Raw genomic sequence first — 16,068 nt, forward strand, 5'->3', positions numbered from 1 at the left:
AACTGCTTATACCCATTTCTTATCCCCTTTAGTTTGATAAACTCACAGAATATCATATATTTACATTGTGCCACATCTCCTTATTTTTATATGCATTACAATAACATGAACAATTGTAATTCAAATCTATATATATCAAAGAAAAATGAATTTCACTACTTTCATTCATGCATCCTTTGGAAAAATATAAGTTCTAAAATGACACAATATATGTTTATTTATATAAAAATAATATTTAGTTTTCGACTCTTAACAGGTATAAACAAGAATGTGTCCCCAGTACACGAATGCCCCACTCGCACTATCATTTTCCATGTTCAGTGGACCGTGACATTGGGGTAAAAACTCTAATTTGGCATTAAAATTAAAAAGATCATATCATAGGGAACATGTGTACCAAGTTTGAAGTCGATTGGACTTCAACTTCATCAAAAACTACCTTGACCAAAAACTTTAACCTGAAGAGGGACAGACGGACGGACGAACGGACGAACGGACGCACAGACCAGAAAACATAATGCCCCCCTACTATCGTAGGTGGGGCATAAAAATGCACAGCTGTGTCATGATTTGTGAAATCTGTGCTGAAAACATAGGCATTTATGGTGTTTGAGTAATTCCATCTGTGAAGCTCAACATTAGCTCGTCAGTTGGTGGTGGACAGTTATAAATCTTTCCTGCAGGATGAATGTACATCTGTTCAGGAAAACCAATTTCACAAATCAAAACTTTCCTCTAGATTTCTCCTACAATATTCATCCAGTTTAGTTCTTTTGGTTTAACGGGACACCGTCCTGATTTTTAATTTTGTAAACCATTCAGTCTCTTGCTTACAAATGGTGCATGAAAATAGGATGGGAATGCATGGCAGTAGACAAGTCTCTATAAAGTGGGTATGTGCCCTGAAAAAAGTTTTATAACATTAGCTTTTTTGAAACTTGTGAAAGACTTGTGCAACACACATACCTAAATAACTATAACATAGGTGGAGAGCATCATTCATGTCAATGTTTTGTTCCTGTTTACATTGTCATTGATATTTTTCAAGAAAGCCCGAGGCATAGCTCATGAATTCTTGTCATTACAACCGAAATTTACATAATTACTGCTAAAATAATTATCAGTATAATATATCTCTTGTAGAAAAACCATACAATTGTAGTATTAACCAAAAAATGTCAAACAGATGATATTGAATCGTAATCCCAAAAGTTATGACGTCTTGAATTCACCCCCCTTTTTATTCTAAAACGATAATTGCGGTTGCAAACAGACTTTGGTTTACTTGCATGGCGATTATATAAATAACAGTATATATTTCTTAAAGAAAATAAAGTTTTACCATGAATAGTTTCCTGAACGTAGTCGTTTTCAGTAAAATGTGCCTTGCAAACAACAGCTGATTGATATGGGTTCTACGATTGCATCGCACATGACAATCTACGTTTGAGCCATGGCGTTGATCCAACTTTTCATTCTTATTAAGTCATTTAGAAATGCAAGTCCTCCTCTTAAATGACACTCAGGTACACACCAACAAGGACTAGGCATCGTTAATTGTGTGATTGTTTTGCAGTGCAAAAACGGAAGTTAAGGACGGAACTGACTGGTCTCACTAATAAGAGACAAGAAGAATTTTAGAGACAAACAGCGACAAGAAGTTTAATTTAGTGACGAAGCGACAATAACTAACAAGGGACAAGCGAATCGTAATTCTCTCACGAGGCTATTCTCATTTGATGTGATAGGGTGAAGCTACACCTATCAAATATGTCCCTATGAAAAAGAAGAATTTCACTGTTAGAAAGGAAATGATATTGCATGGTTTTGATTCAATAAATTCTTTAAAAGGAAATTGATTTTTTTTTGTTTTGATGGCCAATTTTTAGCGTGTGCATAAAATATATTTTTTTTATATCTAATAAAAACTAATCCCTTTCTTCTTAATAAAAACATATTTTTATCTATCAATGTACAGTAATATAAAAAATGTTTTATAACCGCCGCTATAATAAAAAATAATGCATGTTTTTTTTAATATCTATGGGGAATAAGTTGTTGCAATGACATTTTTTTTATTTATGTATAGTCGCTATATAGTCTTCTTGACGCTTCTTCTCGCTAAATTAATTATATTGTCGCTTCTTATCGCTATTTTAATTTTATTGTCGCTTCTTATCACTTTTTGACGCATCTTGTCTTTAATTAGTGGAACCCTATTCAGGAACGATAATTTCATATTTTACATAACTGAGACCGAAATAACTATAACGTCATACGGCTTCACGTACAGAAATACTTTAAATTGTATATTATGCAATATAATTCACGGTCAGTCGACTTTTAATTATAATATCATGTTATATCAACGAGTGAAATGATTTTAAAATATCTTTAGATCGCAAATAGTACTCGAAATTGAACGGACCTCTTTCCACACGGAATTCGAATAATGATAGTTTGTAATCAGATTGACTGCTTATAATGCAAAATACACATTAATAAACAGATTTTTAAAACGAACAATACACACTGATCGTTTCTTTATTTCCCAATGTAAATGAAAGGAACAAAAACCAATACATACCACAAAAAGTAGAGGAGAAATTTAAACATTTCCGGATCTATTTCTTGCAAAATGACCCCCAGCAAAGATTTGCGTAAGGAAAGATGAACATCATGACTTGAAAGTCAGGCCTTAAAGCACTGCCTTTAAAAAAACCACCGTAGACATATCGGAATGGCCCAAGACCTCGGTGTCACTGTACGCAGAACTACAAAAAGGCTAGCTTTTCACTCGCAAACAAAAGGTGTAAATGAAAAGGATCGTGCACAGCCAAGACTTACAAATGCAAAAAAACTATGATATATACTACCGTATGGAAGTAAATGTCACCCAAGCCTACATGTAAGAATGTAACTAACGATGAAAACTTAATTAACTATGGCATCATTATTTAATTTTACGTAGTATTTGTATTAAACAAATAATACATTGTCATGTTACCATCATTTTTTTTTAGATAAAGTTTTTGTATTATTGAAACTTTTATAATGTAATTTAAAAAAATATATACCTATATGGTCCGGCCCGTTAATAACCAAACGAGTATTATACTCATATGGTCCGACCATACGCGTACGGTCGGACCATATGAGTATACGCATATGGTCATGACCATACGCGTATGGTCCAAATACTCATATGGTCCGGAACAGTTATACACATCTTTTTGTAACTTAAATATCTGAGTATATATTTCATTGATAGCTTCTTGTAAATCTTAAAGATAGAATGTATAGAATGTTGTTCTCAATACACTATGCTTACTCAGAAACAATTATATTAGATATACTGTACCCAGGCTTGGTGTATAATAAAAGTAGAGATAAAAATTGATATCTATCAAACCAGCCATATTAGGACTTTGATTGAATGAATATCTTTACCCCACATTTTAAAAGTATATAAATACACTTTGATTTCAAAACATTCCACTTTATCTGATTTCTTACACAGGCAAATGAAACTTGTAAAATACTTTCACAATTATCATCAAGTGCTTTAAAAAATTCTATTTATAAAGGCTTCTTAATGAACTATAAGGAAAAAGTAAAATCACAATGCAATAATACTGAACACTTAAGAAAATTTAAAACAGAAAGTCCCTAATTAAAAAGCAGAATCAAAAGCTCAAATACATAAAAATGGATAACAACTGTCATATTTCTGACTTGGTACAGTCCTTTTCTTATGTAGAAAATGGTAGATTGAACCTTGTTAAGGTAATCTAAAATTTATAAGCTTATTGTCATCTATTCTAAATTTAAGGCCAAATAACATGTCAAACGTGTGCACTGCATGATTGGAATGATTTTTTTAAAATATACAGTACCCTTCAAGAGTACCAACTCTCCCACACCCTACACCGAGGAAAATGTCGGAGCCACTCCGAAAAACTCCGATATTCCTCCCAAAATGTTGGGAGGAATTTGGGAGTAATCTCTCCCAAAATCAGGTAAATGTTTATTGTGATAACGAGCTCACTCTCTACACCGAGGAATTAATTGCCCTTATCCTACTTTGATCTATACCGGCACAAGACTGAATGGGTAATTGGATTACCTGACAGGTAAAGGTTGAAGTAATAAAGAATTATATTTCCGGTCTACTGTACCAGTTTAAGTGTCAAACAGGTGTATAATTTTAAATGTCTTTAATACTAATTAAATTTCATTTGTCGTAATAAAAACTAAAGTCAAAATATTTTCGTATTTTTTGTTAGCCCATCTAAAAATATCTTAACCTTAATGTACTTGCTTTAAAAAAAAAACGATTATAAAATATAGCGGAATATGTGAAAAACAAAATATTCTACTTCAAAGTTAAAGTCTTTATTTAAAAATTATAAGTCTAAAAGTTTTATATATGCAAGTAAAAAGGAAAATTTATTCACCATTCATTAGACAAAATAATTGCCCCGTAATAATTGTGTAAATCTACGGCATTTTCTTTTTACGATTATCTAATTGCTGGAATGAACAAAAAGATTTAAAAGCAAAATGTTGTTGTTAATTCTTTCAATTGTATTCAAGTTTTATAAAAAATGAAAACTACTTAATTTTGACCTCGATGTCTTCACCAGTAAATTAATATTTTATTGACGAAATGAGCATACTTGTGTAAAAATAACCGGAAACTTTCGCTAAAATAATTTGAGCAGTTAAATAAAATTACGTGTTTGAAAGTTTTGTATATTCAAGTAAAAAGGAAAATATTATTCACCATTCGTTATGCTTTAACAATTACGGCATTTTCGTTTTACGATTTGTTGGAAGTACAGCAGAATAATAATACATTTCCGTTACAACAGGAATACTTCCAACTGCATTAATTCAACTTTGTTTAATATTAACTTTCGCACAATGAATGTAAATTTGTGTATTTTCAACAAAAGATTTTAAAAACAATTATTTGCCGTGCGAAGACAATTCCACGATACACATCTCAGTTATCAACAGTTTGGGTTGAACTTGAACTTGACTTACTTAACAATGTTAAATGCTAAAAATAGTTAACATCAATGTTATCCACAGCACGAGTTTTTTAAAGGGCGGGAAAAAAATATCGCGTACTAGTAAACTCAGGTGACCTTTCTGGCCGACCGTGGGAAAGTCCATTCAAGGTTTCTAAAGTTGCAGAACGACATTTTTGTGCAATCGTATTGAGGCTCCAGAAGGTCCTTTTACAATTGATTTATCGGGAAAATATAATTCTTATCCGAATCAACGTGAACACATTTTTAACTATTTGAATTTTAATGTTTTATCTTTCAAAAAAGAAAGTACATTTATAGTTATATGTCCATGGTCAATAATATAGATTTACAGTTGGTGATGTATTAATTGAAGTTATGATGGAAATTTGTCCGGGGTGATTGATTGTATTCAAATGACAATAATCATGATAATACGATAAAGAAATGCCAATTGTAGGCGGTTGGGAAATTTTGAAAATAAAATGATGACTGATTTAACTGGAATAGAATATTATGATGGGCAATTATGAGGTTTGATAAATTTTATTAATAATTAAAGGATTAGTGACCTATCGGATAGCGATAAGCGGATTACTTATCATCACAACTTTTAACATCTTTTGTAAACGTAAAATGATTGAGCGTCATAAACTTGTCAAACACCGGTAGAATTATAGTACATTTATTATATAATTAATGTGAAAATATTTTTCACTTTCCAAATTCAAATGACGAAATTGATATAAATACTTTCGTCAATTTGAAAACCGTTCCGTAAAATGCGAAAATGACGAGCACTATCAATATCACTTGAAATTATTGTCTTTGTCAACAGAGTTGTCATTTAACAGTTTCTGTTCGTAATTTGAATTATTCAAGTCTATAAATGTACCGAGGTGGTGAAACATCATATTTTACATTGCTCAATAAATTAAGTTTACTTGATGATCCGATGAATCGGGTTACCGAAAAAACAACATGATTTTATTAGCCAGTTGATTTTTTAATAATGAACAATTAATGCGCTGATATTGCTTATTGAATAAGTTATAAAAGAAACTAATTGTGGCAAAATCGTCCTTGCTGAAAGAACACAGTTACACAATGTATGACCTGACCGGACTGTAATAGAAACACAAAATAACAATTTTCTTCATACTTTTTCGTATGTACGTTCTATTTTAAAGATAACGGCATAAGACACAAATATAAAGGATAATAATTATCTTATTATAAATGATATTGTCACATCTTTATCTGTCAAAGAAAGGAAAACATTTGTTCAATTTATAATACCGTGATTTTAAAGCACACCTGTGCAACCAAGATCGATTAAATGTTCAAAGGTAAATTATCTGGGTAATCCAATTATGTTGTCACGCGTCGTTAATTTGAAGTACATCCGATGGGCAATAAACCAATTAACAGCCACGCGGTGTTGGGAGAGAATCTTTGGAGGATTTTAGGAGTGAAATCCGCGGTACTCGGTGTGATTCCGAGAAACACGGAAATCGGAGAAAAAAGTTATCGAATCGATATTTTTGAAGAGTACTGTATGCACACATCATTTGTTTCATGACATGTCTTTTTAATTTAATTATGCATTTTAGTAAATATTAGATTTTGTCCTCTGCTGACACTTCTATAAATCACATAAACTCTGTAGTCAGGGTTTTTTGCATTCAGAACAGGTATAACAATTACAAATTTTTCATGGTCAAACCAAAAACAGGTCAACTTCCATCTGATGTCATTCATGACCCGAAGGGATACTATTCTGCACAATTTTCACATGAGATTGATAAGTTCAGTCGACACCAAGATAACATATCATCAGCTTGATAACTTAAGGGGCAATGTATTCTTATAAACTAGATTTGTTTCGGTTGTTATGAACAGTAGAAGATTTTGTTAACATGACAGATGCCAAGTGATTACAAAAAGTCAATCAGCACTTCAACGAGGTGAACTAAAAAGGTGTAACCCTCTTTTATATTGTATGACTAGCCATTGGTGGATTTCAAAATTCGTAGTAAAAGATTTTCATTTTGACAAAGGCCTTTTTAAAGTGTAAAAATAAACACACATAATTATTTGAAAATTTTTATTTTCTGAAATCTTAAAAAATGAAAATGAAACAGATGAAATGAAAATGAGTCTTCCCTCTAACAAACTGAAAATAATAGTTGATAAAAAACAAAATGTATATCATAAATATATCGCTCAGATCCAATCTAGATAAACAACATTATTCAAATGTAATGTAAATATACATTATAACAAATCGTTCAGTATTTTCTAACAATTACATAATCAAGAACAAATTATACCAGGTTGAAAGTTCAATGGCCAATTGTATAACTCTTCATATTCACATTCTTAAACACATGAAATGTCATAAACTATCAAAATAATCTTTCCTACAAAATTAGGCAATCATCATTTTACACAATATCTATCATTTTAAGAAAGAAAAATTTCAATAACTCTGGAATGCTGTGAAAAAAGAGCCATTACTGTTCTTATTTTGTAGACTGCATCATAATTAATAAGTAAAGTTAAACTGGATTTGGGCATTTTAAAATTTAAACTTAATTACTTCTTACTAAAAAGTTTTTGCTTTATACTATATTCATTCAGACACTCCCTCTCCTTATTTAGCCAAAATAATCAAAGAACATATTTCATATAAAAAAGGATAAGAAACATAGGTTAAATTCTGTAGTGCTGTTTTGAGGTAGTTGTATAAAGTTTGACAAAGTATAGAAACAACACATGGAATAACTATCAGTCATTTAAACTTTAAAGTCAGGTGACACAAATATACCTTGGTAAGAAGTTATAAGCTGAAAAATTCTTGTCATGTAATTCTATATCTAACCTAGCTAGATATGATTTGTAATACACAGAAGTTAAATGCAAATAGACAAATTAAGGATGTATATTTGTCTTGGAATAGCAAGCATTCATGGCAGATTAGTGTTTTGCAGAAATTATCCTACTGGAAAGGTGTAAATAAAATATATTGATGCATATAAAACATGACTAGAATAATATAAGTAAGCTAACAAGTCAGATAAAAATGTGTTTCACATTTATCAAAGCCATATTTCGGCATCAATTAAAAAATTTAAATAACGCCCTGTCTACAGTTAAAGTATTCAAAAAAAATATAAATACTGTAAGAAATCACAATATCTGTTCAGGTTTAAATTTAATCTATTTCATGGAAAAACATGATCCTCAAATCAAAAAACCTATTACACTCAATTGAGGCTATATCCTTATCAATACACTAGAAAGGTTTGCAAAAAGAAAGAAATGCTTAACAAGCGAATTAATGTTGTAATTAAAATGATAATAAATCTTTTTTGATGATGATGAAACTTTAAATCTTTCTAATCTAGTAATATAAGTGTATTCAAACCTATAGTTTCAGTTACGCCTGAAAACTTGAAAAAAATGAAATTGTAAACATTTGATCAAAACCAGAATGATTAAAAAATAAAAAAATAATGTCTACGTTACAAAAAACAAACCATTTACAAAAAGGACTATTGAATCAAATGTTTTAGTCACAACAATCTTTGATCATCTTTTGCTCTGGTCATTTAAATTTAAATTTGACATTTTATAAAGTAAAGAAGAAAAATGACAATGTTAATTGATCATATCTAAATGTTTGGAATCTTAAAAAGCTGTTTTAATGATATAATACAATGATATTGCACATAATAACATATGGCTCTTTATATCACTTGTAACAAAGTACATACACAATCAACTAAGACCTTCACTGCTAGTTGATGTATTCTCTAGCATAACCAAATATACATTGGTCAAATAAAGTCTCTTCTTCTAGTACAAGCTGATAAAGCTGAGAACAACAATCTCATGTTGAAAATTCTTCCACTCAATTTTCATTGATGAAATAACCATAATAGTTAATTTCTAGTTTGGCTAAACTTCAATCAAGTGAGTCTTCGTCATCACATTGGTCACTCCATGATTTTGTTCTTGTTCTTTCTTCTGGACCAGTCAGATCTTCATTCAAGAAAGAGTTATCTCCCTTGGTTGTACTTGTTGACGTATCTAAATCAACAACTTCTTCTCTCTCAACTATTACATCATCTTCTATCTGACCAATTAGACCCTCATCAAATCTGAAAAATCAAATCAGTGGATCTTTTAAATCATGAAATCCTTCATCTTTATTTTCCTTTATCGGACTCTCTTTTAAAAAACATTATTAAACAGCAAAAACTAGATATCATTGAGATGGGAGCCATCTCTGTGGGCCCCGCTGTGAATAATGTGCATTAAAAAATTGTATCTTTACCATAGGACATGGGTTTGTCAACTGAAATCAAAGTTTTTGACCTTGACCTTTGACCTAGGAAGTTGTAAATAAATTATGACACACCCTTTGGTGTTGGTTTATATACATGTCAAGTATAAACTTTGAAATCATAACGGTTCTCAAGATATAGAGCGGACACGATCTTCACCACAGGACACAGGGTTGTCAACTGAAACCAAAGTTTTTGACCTTGAACTTTGCCCTAGGCAGTCGTTCATAAATTATGACACACCCTCTGGTGTTGGTTCATATACATGTCAAGTATAAACTTTGAAATCATAACGGTTCTCAAGATATAAAGCGGACACGCTCTTCACCACAGGACATGGGGTTGTCAACTGAAACCAAAGTTTTTGACCTTGAACTTTGCCCTAGGCAGTCGTTTATAAATTATGACACACCCTTTGGTGTTGGTTCATATACATGTCAAGTATAAACTTTGAAATCATAACGGTTCTCAAGATATAGAGCGGACACGATCTTCACCACAGGACACAGGGTTGTCAACTGAAACCAAAGTTTTTTTACCTTGACCTTTGACCTAGGAAGTTGTACATACATCATGACACGCCCTCTGGTGGTGGTTAATAAACATGTAAAGTATAAAGTATGAAATCATAATGGTTCTCTAGATATGGAGCGGACACAAAGTGTTACGGACGGACAGACGGACGGACGGACAGACTGATCACTATAGGGCGACCCGCCTTTGGCGCGGCCCTAATAAAAATCATCAATATCTAACTTGGTCTTCATTTTTTTATTATTATAAAAAACATTGGTCAAGTTGTTCACAAGTCATTACACAGAAACAGTATAGATTGCAATTTTCCAATAGATTAATGACCACAAATTCTGAAAGGTAAAAGTCAATATTTTCAATCCTTAACTTGACCTCCATTTTATCATCAGTGACAGCATATTATAATTTGAAAAGCATTTACAAAAGGGTTCATAGTTATTAAATGGAAACAACATAAAGATCCATTTTCCAAAATATAAAGGACCATGATAACTCCTGAACAGTATAGGTGAAAACGGTAAATTTTTAACTTGACCTCCATTTTTTATTAGTATCAATCAACATGTTATAATTGAAAAGCATTGGTTAAATAGTTCATTAGTTATTGCAAGAAAACTGACCACCATATATCCATCAAACTTTTTTTTCTTTCCAAAAACCCTGTCATAAATGAGTACACCATGAAAGTGACTACAATAGTCTGACTTACAACTGGTTATCATCTGGTGCCTGTAACAACCCCTGGTTTATCAATGACTGGTACGCCAACTCTAGTGGTTCTCCAGGGGCCTCAGATATCTTCAATAAATCACCAGTCACTGGGCTATGTGTCTAGAAAAAAACAAATTTTAATCCTTTATTCTTTCATCAAAGTATACTTTTCGCTAGAAATAATTTGTATAAAGTTTTATTATCTTTAAAAACTGATGACCAAGCCATGGATGACTAGTTTTAAGACATTTTAATAGACTTTTAATTACACATATGCCTAACATGAGGGTACCCAAATTGCACCTATTTTGACAGTTTTTTATTCTTCGTTTATTTATGCTTTAGACAAAAGATTTCATTGTGTGTTTCTTTGTAGATGTATCATTATTTATTTATTTACTATATGGTTTCACCAATTTAATTTTGAATCCATGTGGAATCATAGAAAAATTGGTTTGAAGTGACATCCAAACAATCAAAAATTCTATAATGAGGAGTACCCAAATTGCATCAATGCTTAAATTCGCATCGTCAAACGTCAAATAACAGAGTTTTTGTTTAATTTCTTCAAATATTTTGAACAATTGGATATTAGTCCATGCTTACTCTTCATTTTTTAAGAAATGAATACTTGTAACATATTGTATTTGCTAATTTTAAAAAGATGACGCTTTGATGACATCGCATTGCGACATTTCTGTACATTTTGCCTTTTTTAGTAAACACTTCATCTGTTGATAAATACTGTGAACGTTTTGTGTATATCTAAATAGTTTTACCTATGTTGAAAGACGTGCATAGTATCAAATCATAAAAATACAAATTGTTTAGTCTCTAGGAAATCTTGTTAGATTTCCACTGCTATTTTTGCTAAATAGGTGTAATATGGGTACTCGGTGCAATATGGATACCGTGACGTTAGTTAAACAGCATGTTATGCAAAAATCAGAAATCTGGTTAAAAAAAAAAACATTGAAAATGTGTAAATTTTTAAGAGTGTGGTAAAGATCAATGGACGAGGTCTCTTAAAAGATGAAAAGTTCTAAATATGTGACACATCTGACATAGCACCTATCATAATGACAAAAATAAACAAAAAATATAGTAGTGCCAGGAGCAAATGATATGATATTTCTATGCTAACTGATATAATTGTATAAATAAAATGAAATGTTTTAGAAAGTCTAGATAAACATGCAGGAGAATATCATTTTAGGACATGCATCATTAAAATATATTCACCTTCAAACATGCCATAAATGGTCTGTTTTCTACTTCAGCCACCATAGATTTGAGAATATCTTCAGTCCAGTATTTCTGACCTGCTGGTAATCTGACCTCATTCAACTTCATTCTTACACCTTGTGCTGGTAGATCAAGAAATTGGATAGGTAATGCTCTTAGTCTGAAATGAGAGTAAATTATTTTTGTATACTGTAAACAGGGAAATTTTCGCGGTAGTTTTATTTTCGCTATTTTCGCGGTAAGAAGTGAAACGCGAAAATAAAACGACCGCGAAAATAATCAAGGAAAAACTTTTATAATTACATTTACTTTTACAAATTGTGACCTGGATGGAGAGTTGCCTCATTGGCACTCATACCTCATCTTCTTATATCTACGTATATGAATAGAATATTTATAGGACTACTGTATAACACTGATTTTAAAGACGACAAATATACAATTGAAATCATAACTGTATCTCTTAATGAAAAACAATGTTAGAAGTCATGTCTTTAACTCAAAATCAGTAATTTCACTGAAGCGAACATTACGGATATTGTTATGTAAACAACACTCATTACACTTATGTTAATGACACCTGTCAATCAGTAATAAAAGTATCACCTCGTTCAATCTACTACAAAGATTAATCAGATCAAAAGATCGATTAATTAGCATTAATCCTGCCAGCTTTTTATTTCAATCATTCCTAATTAGGTTTACTTTTCGGTTATTGTGTATGTGTTTTTACGAGCATTGAAACATGGCAAACTTTAAATCTACTTAAACATTAATGAACCGAAAACAAAAGATTTCTGATTGATTTTATCATTTGATTTAAGATATATGCGAAGCTGTTCACTTTCCAAATTATTTATGAAAATATTCATATAGGCCACTGGGAAATCGCGAATTAAAAACGGCGCGAATTTGAATTGTGTTAGTAAATCGCGAAATAAAGACGGCGCGAAAATTTCCCGGTTTACAGTATTCATTCAACAGCTTGGATGGATGACAGTAGAGAACAGAATCTCATACCACAAATCAGTTTTGATGCATAAATGCCTAAGAATGAAGCCCCTGTATATCTCACTGAAAAATTTAAAGAAATGCCAGAAATAAACCAATATTGTTTGAGAAATGCCTCTTGCAAAAATTTACAAGTTCCAAAAGCCAAAACAGCAAGCTCATTCAAAAAAGATTTAAAAAAAAATTACTTGATGGAACATTAAGAAGCTGTGCGTTTTTTATATGCACAATAATTTTCACACACTTACTCAAACTTACGATATTGTTGATGCCAATACTATACATGTCATATATGAATTTGTAACTTTTACCTGTTTTGAAAATTGTATATTTCATAACAATTTTTTATTTCATTATTCATGTATGTGTTTCTGTTTGATATTTTGTAATTGTTTGTTATATTTCATTGTATTTCATGAGGGCCTCGGGGAAGATTAGCTTTATAGCTAACTGTGTAACCCTCTTTAAATAAAGAATTATTATTATTATTATATTATTATTATATTATTTTAAGTCATTCTTGTCCAATATTTGATCGCTGGTATCTATAATACATCAAGAAAGGTCACATCCTATAAAGCCTATTTTCTGTTAGACACTGTAAATTCAGAAAATATTGTGAGGTTTTTATTAATGTGAATAATGCGACTGGGTAAATACACAAGATAGATCTAACCCATTTAAAGTAACTGGCTATAACCACTTTTGTGTAAATTATAGGTATTGAGAGCAAAAAGCTAAAAAATATTACCATGTCTAATGTGTTTATAATGCAACAATTAAATCTTGACCATGAAGACAAATATTGCAACTTTACTTGCAACACATCCTGTGATGCTGAGCAACTGGGATAGATAAATCGAAGCCTTAAAGGCTGTAAAAGCAGTTGCTGCCTAGTTAATGTGTACGTGACTTTTATTTTATAGCCACATGTAAAAGAGTTCATGTAAAACATAAACCTGTTGGGGAGACTTATCTGGTGAGAAGTAATAACGTTAAAATCTATATCAATAAGATTCATCTAGCATTGTTTTTACAATGTTATTATCATGATTATGGAGATACATCTCCTAGGATTACAGCCTGATTACCTGGCTTCTGGGGGAATCACAGAATTATATAAGTGGAAATTTATTACTCAAGAAAAGTGATCTAAGATCTTGGAACGCTTAACCACTTTCATTACTTATAACATAATCGCATAAAAAAAATTAATAAAGAAACAAATTTTAAAATTTAAAAAAAATTACAATACTCTTGTCGATTTTTTGCATACAATTGTAAACTAAATATTTATAAAAACACTCATGCAGTACAAACAAAGTCATTCAAACTTCTTTTTGTTTCATTACTTCTTTCTAAATGTCTTTCCAGGTTGGGCATTGTAATAATAAGACAAAATTATTCAGGGAGTAATGTATCTTTGAATTGTAAATCAGCCATGATTGTATTCTGAGGCTGTATGAGAACCTTTTTCCAGATGAAAAATCATCTGCCATGATGAGTCCATGATTGCGATTTTGATGTTCCAAACAAATTCAAAATTTAGCATGTTTGCAATACAGCCCAATAATCTTGAACAAAGATTTAGATTGGCTCATCAAAAACAACCCTATACTGAATCAGGAGAAACAATGATTTTTAATATTAAATCACAACTGCCACTCACTGACATGTTTCAATATTTTGATGAAATGTCTCAAGAAAGGTATAAAAATGTACAATGATAAGTCAAACAAGTGTCCTCTTAAATACAACAAGAGGCTGTCACAACTACAGCAAACCGGATTTATTAACATTTATTTGTGTCCTGCCAATATCACAAGAACCATAACTGATGAACGGTGAAAGTGAAAATCGTCAATATCAAATTTGACATCCATTTTGTCATCAGTATCAACATATTAAAATTTGAAAAGCTTAGGTTGAATGGTTCATGAGTAAATGCAACAACATGAATGGAAACGCCATTTTTCGATCTTTCAAGAACCATAACTGATGAACGGTAAAAGTCAAAATCAACATTATTGAACTTGACCTCCATTTTGTCATCAGTAACAACATATTAAAATTTGAAAAGCTTTGGTTGAACAGTTCATGAGTAAATGCACGGACACGACTGGAAAAGCCACTTTTCAATCTTTCAAGAACCATAACTCCTAAACGGTAAAAGTCAAAATAGTCATTATTGAACTTGACCTCCATTTTGTCATCAGTAACCAAATATTAAAATTTGGGAAGCTTTGGTTGAACAGTTCACGTGTTAATTAACGAACATGACTGGAAATGCCATTTTTCAATCTTTCAAGAACCATAACTCCTGAACAGTAAAAGTCAAAATCGTCATTATTGAACTTGACCTTCATTTTGTTGTCAGTAACAACATGTTTAAATTTTAAAAGCTTTGGTTGAACGGTTCATGAGTAAATGCACTGACAACATTTGGTTGCCGCCCGCCAGACTGCCCGCCATACATCCCCAAATCAATAACCGACATTTTTGTCACAAAAATCCGGTTAAAAATACATCTACAAGAAAATATGTTGAAACTTCATAAACCCACTGTTGTTTCTCAACTGTTCCAATAAATGTATTCCATTAGAAAACATACCAAGCAATAGACAACTTTCGAGTTCGATGCATTTCCGTCAAAAACTCTGGTTTTAGTGAACGTCATTTGTGCGTTTAGGGGCGTCGTCACTTCCATTCCAATGTTGAGCGAGTGGTTGGAAAACTATAATTCTATATTGTACGAATTATTCGGCAAATTGAATTCTCAAAATTGACAATCAGCATAGCTGTCATTAGGGAATTGTCATTAAGTACCTACAGCACAACTATTATTTCTAGTTTATCCTGCACAATGACGATCACTAAGACGCTTGATGAACGTTAATATTGCAGGGATACAGGCGACCCCCTCTATCTGGTAAATGATGTCATAAAGGCGCGTATAATTGACAAGTTTTATTTCCGGATGAATTCGAAAGTGGTCTATTGCTTTAAAAATCATTTATCAAAATACTACAATAAAAATGTCATTCTGATTAATTCAGTGGTATTGTCATAAACTAGAGGCTCTCAAGAGCCTGTGTCGCTCACCTGTTACTGTATTTACTGATGTCGGCCATCTTGGGTGGTAGGCAGGGTCATTAGACACTTTTTTTAAATAGATACCC

The 16,068-nt window shown here is 31.6% G+C and overlaps 1 protein-coding gene and 1 long non-coding RNA gene across 4 annotated transcripts in view; both read right to left on the reverse strand.

Annotated features, from left to right (window-relative positions):
* Window positions 1-199: 199 nt before the first annotated feature.
* Window positions 200-2,849, reverse strand: LOC143048618 (uncharacterized). The gene is made up of 2 exons (XR_012969897.1): window positions 1,343-2,849; window positions 200-902 (listed from the first exon to the last, which is right to left on the reverse strand). It is a non-coding gene; the product is annotated as an uncharacterized LOC143048618 (long non-coding RNA).
* Window positions 2,850-7,128: 4,279 nt separating this feature from the next.
* The window catches only part of LOC143048619 (RING finger protein 17-like), a 71,813-nt gene continuing 62,873 nt past the window's right edge, over window positions 7,129-16,068 (reverse strand). For all 3 annotated transcript variants that reach the window (XM_076222406.1, XM_076222405.1, XM_076222409.1), the window contains 3 exons: window positions 11,876-12,038; window positions 10,632-10,753; window positions 7,129-9,202 (listed from right to left, as the gene is read on the reverse strand). In XM_076222406.1, the coding sequence (XP_076078521.1) occupies window positions 9,007-9,202; window positions 10,632-10,753; window positions 11,876-12,038 (481 nt within the window). In that variant the 3' untranslated portion in view covers window positions 7,129-9,006. The remainder of the gene's footprint in view (window positions 9,203-10,631; window positions 10,754-11,875; window positions 12,039-16,068) is intronic.

This window comes from Mytilus galloprovincialis, chromosome 10 (assembly GCF_965363235.1).
Source record: "Mytilus galloprovincialis chromosome 10, xbMytGall1.hap1.1, whole genome shotgun sequence".
NCBI classification, from domain to species: Eukaryota; Metazoa; Mollusca; class Bivalvia; order Mytilida; family Mytilidae; genus Mytilus; species Mytilus galloprovincialis.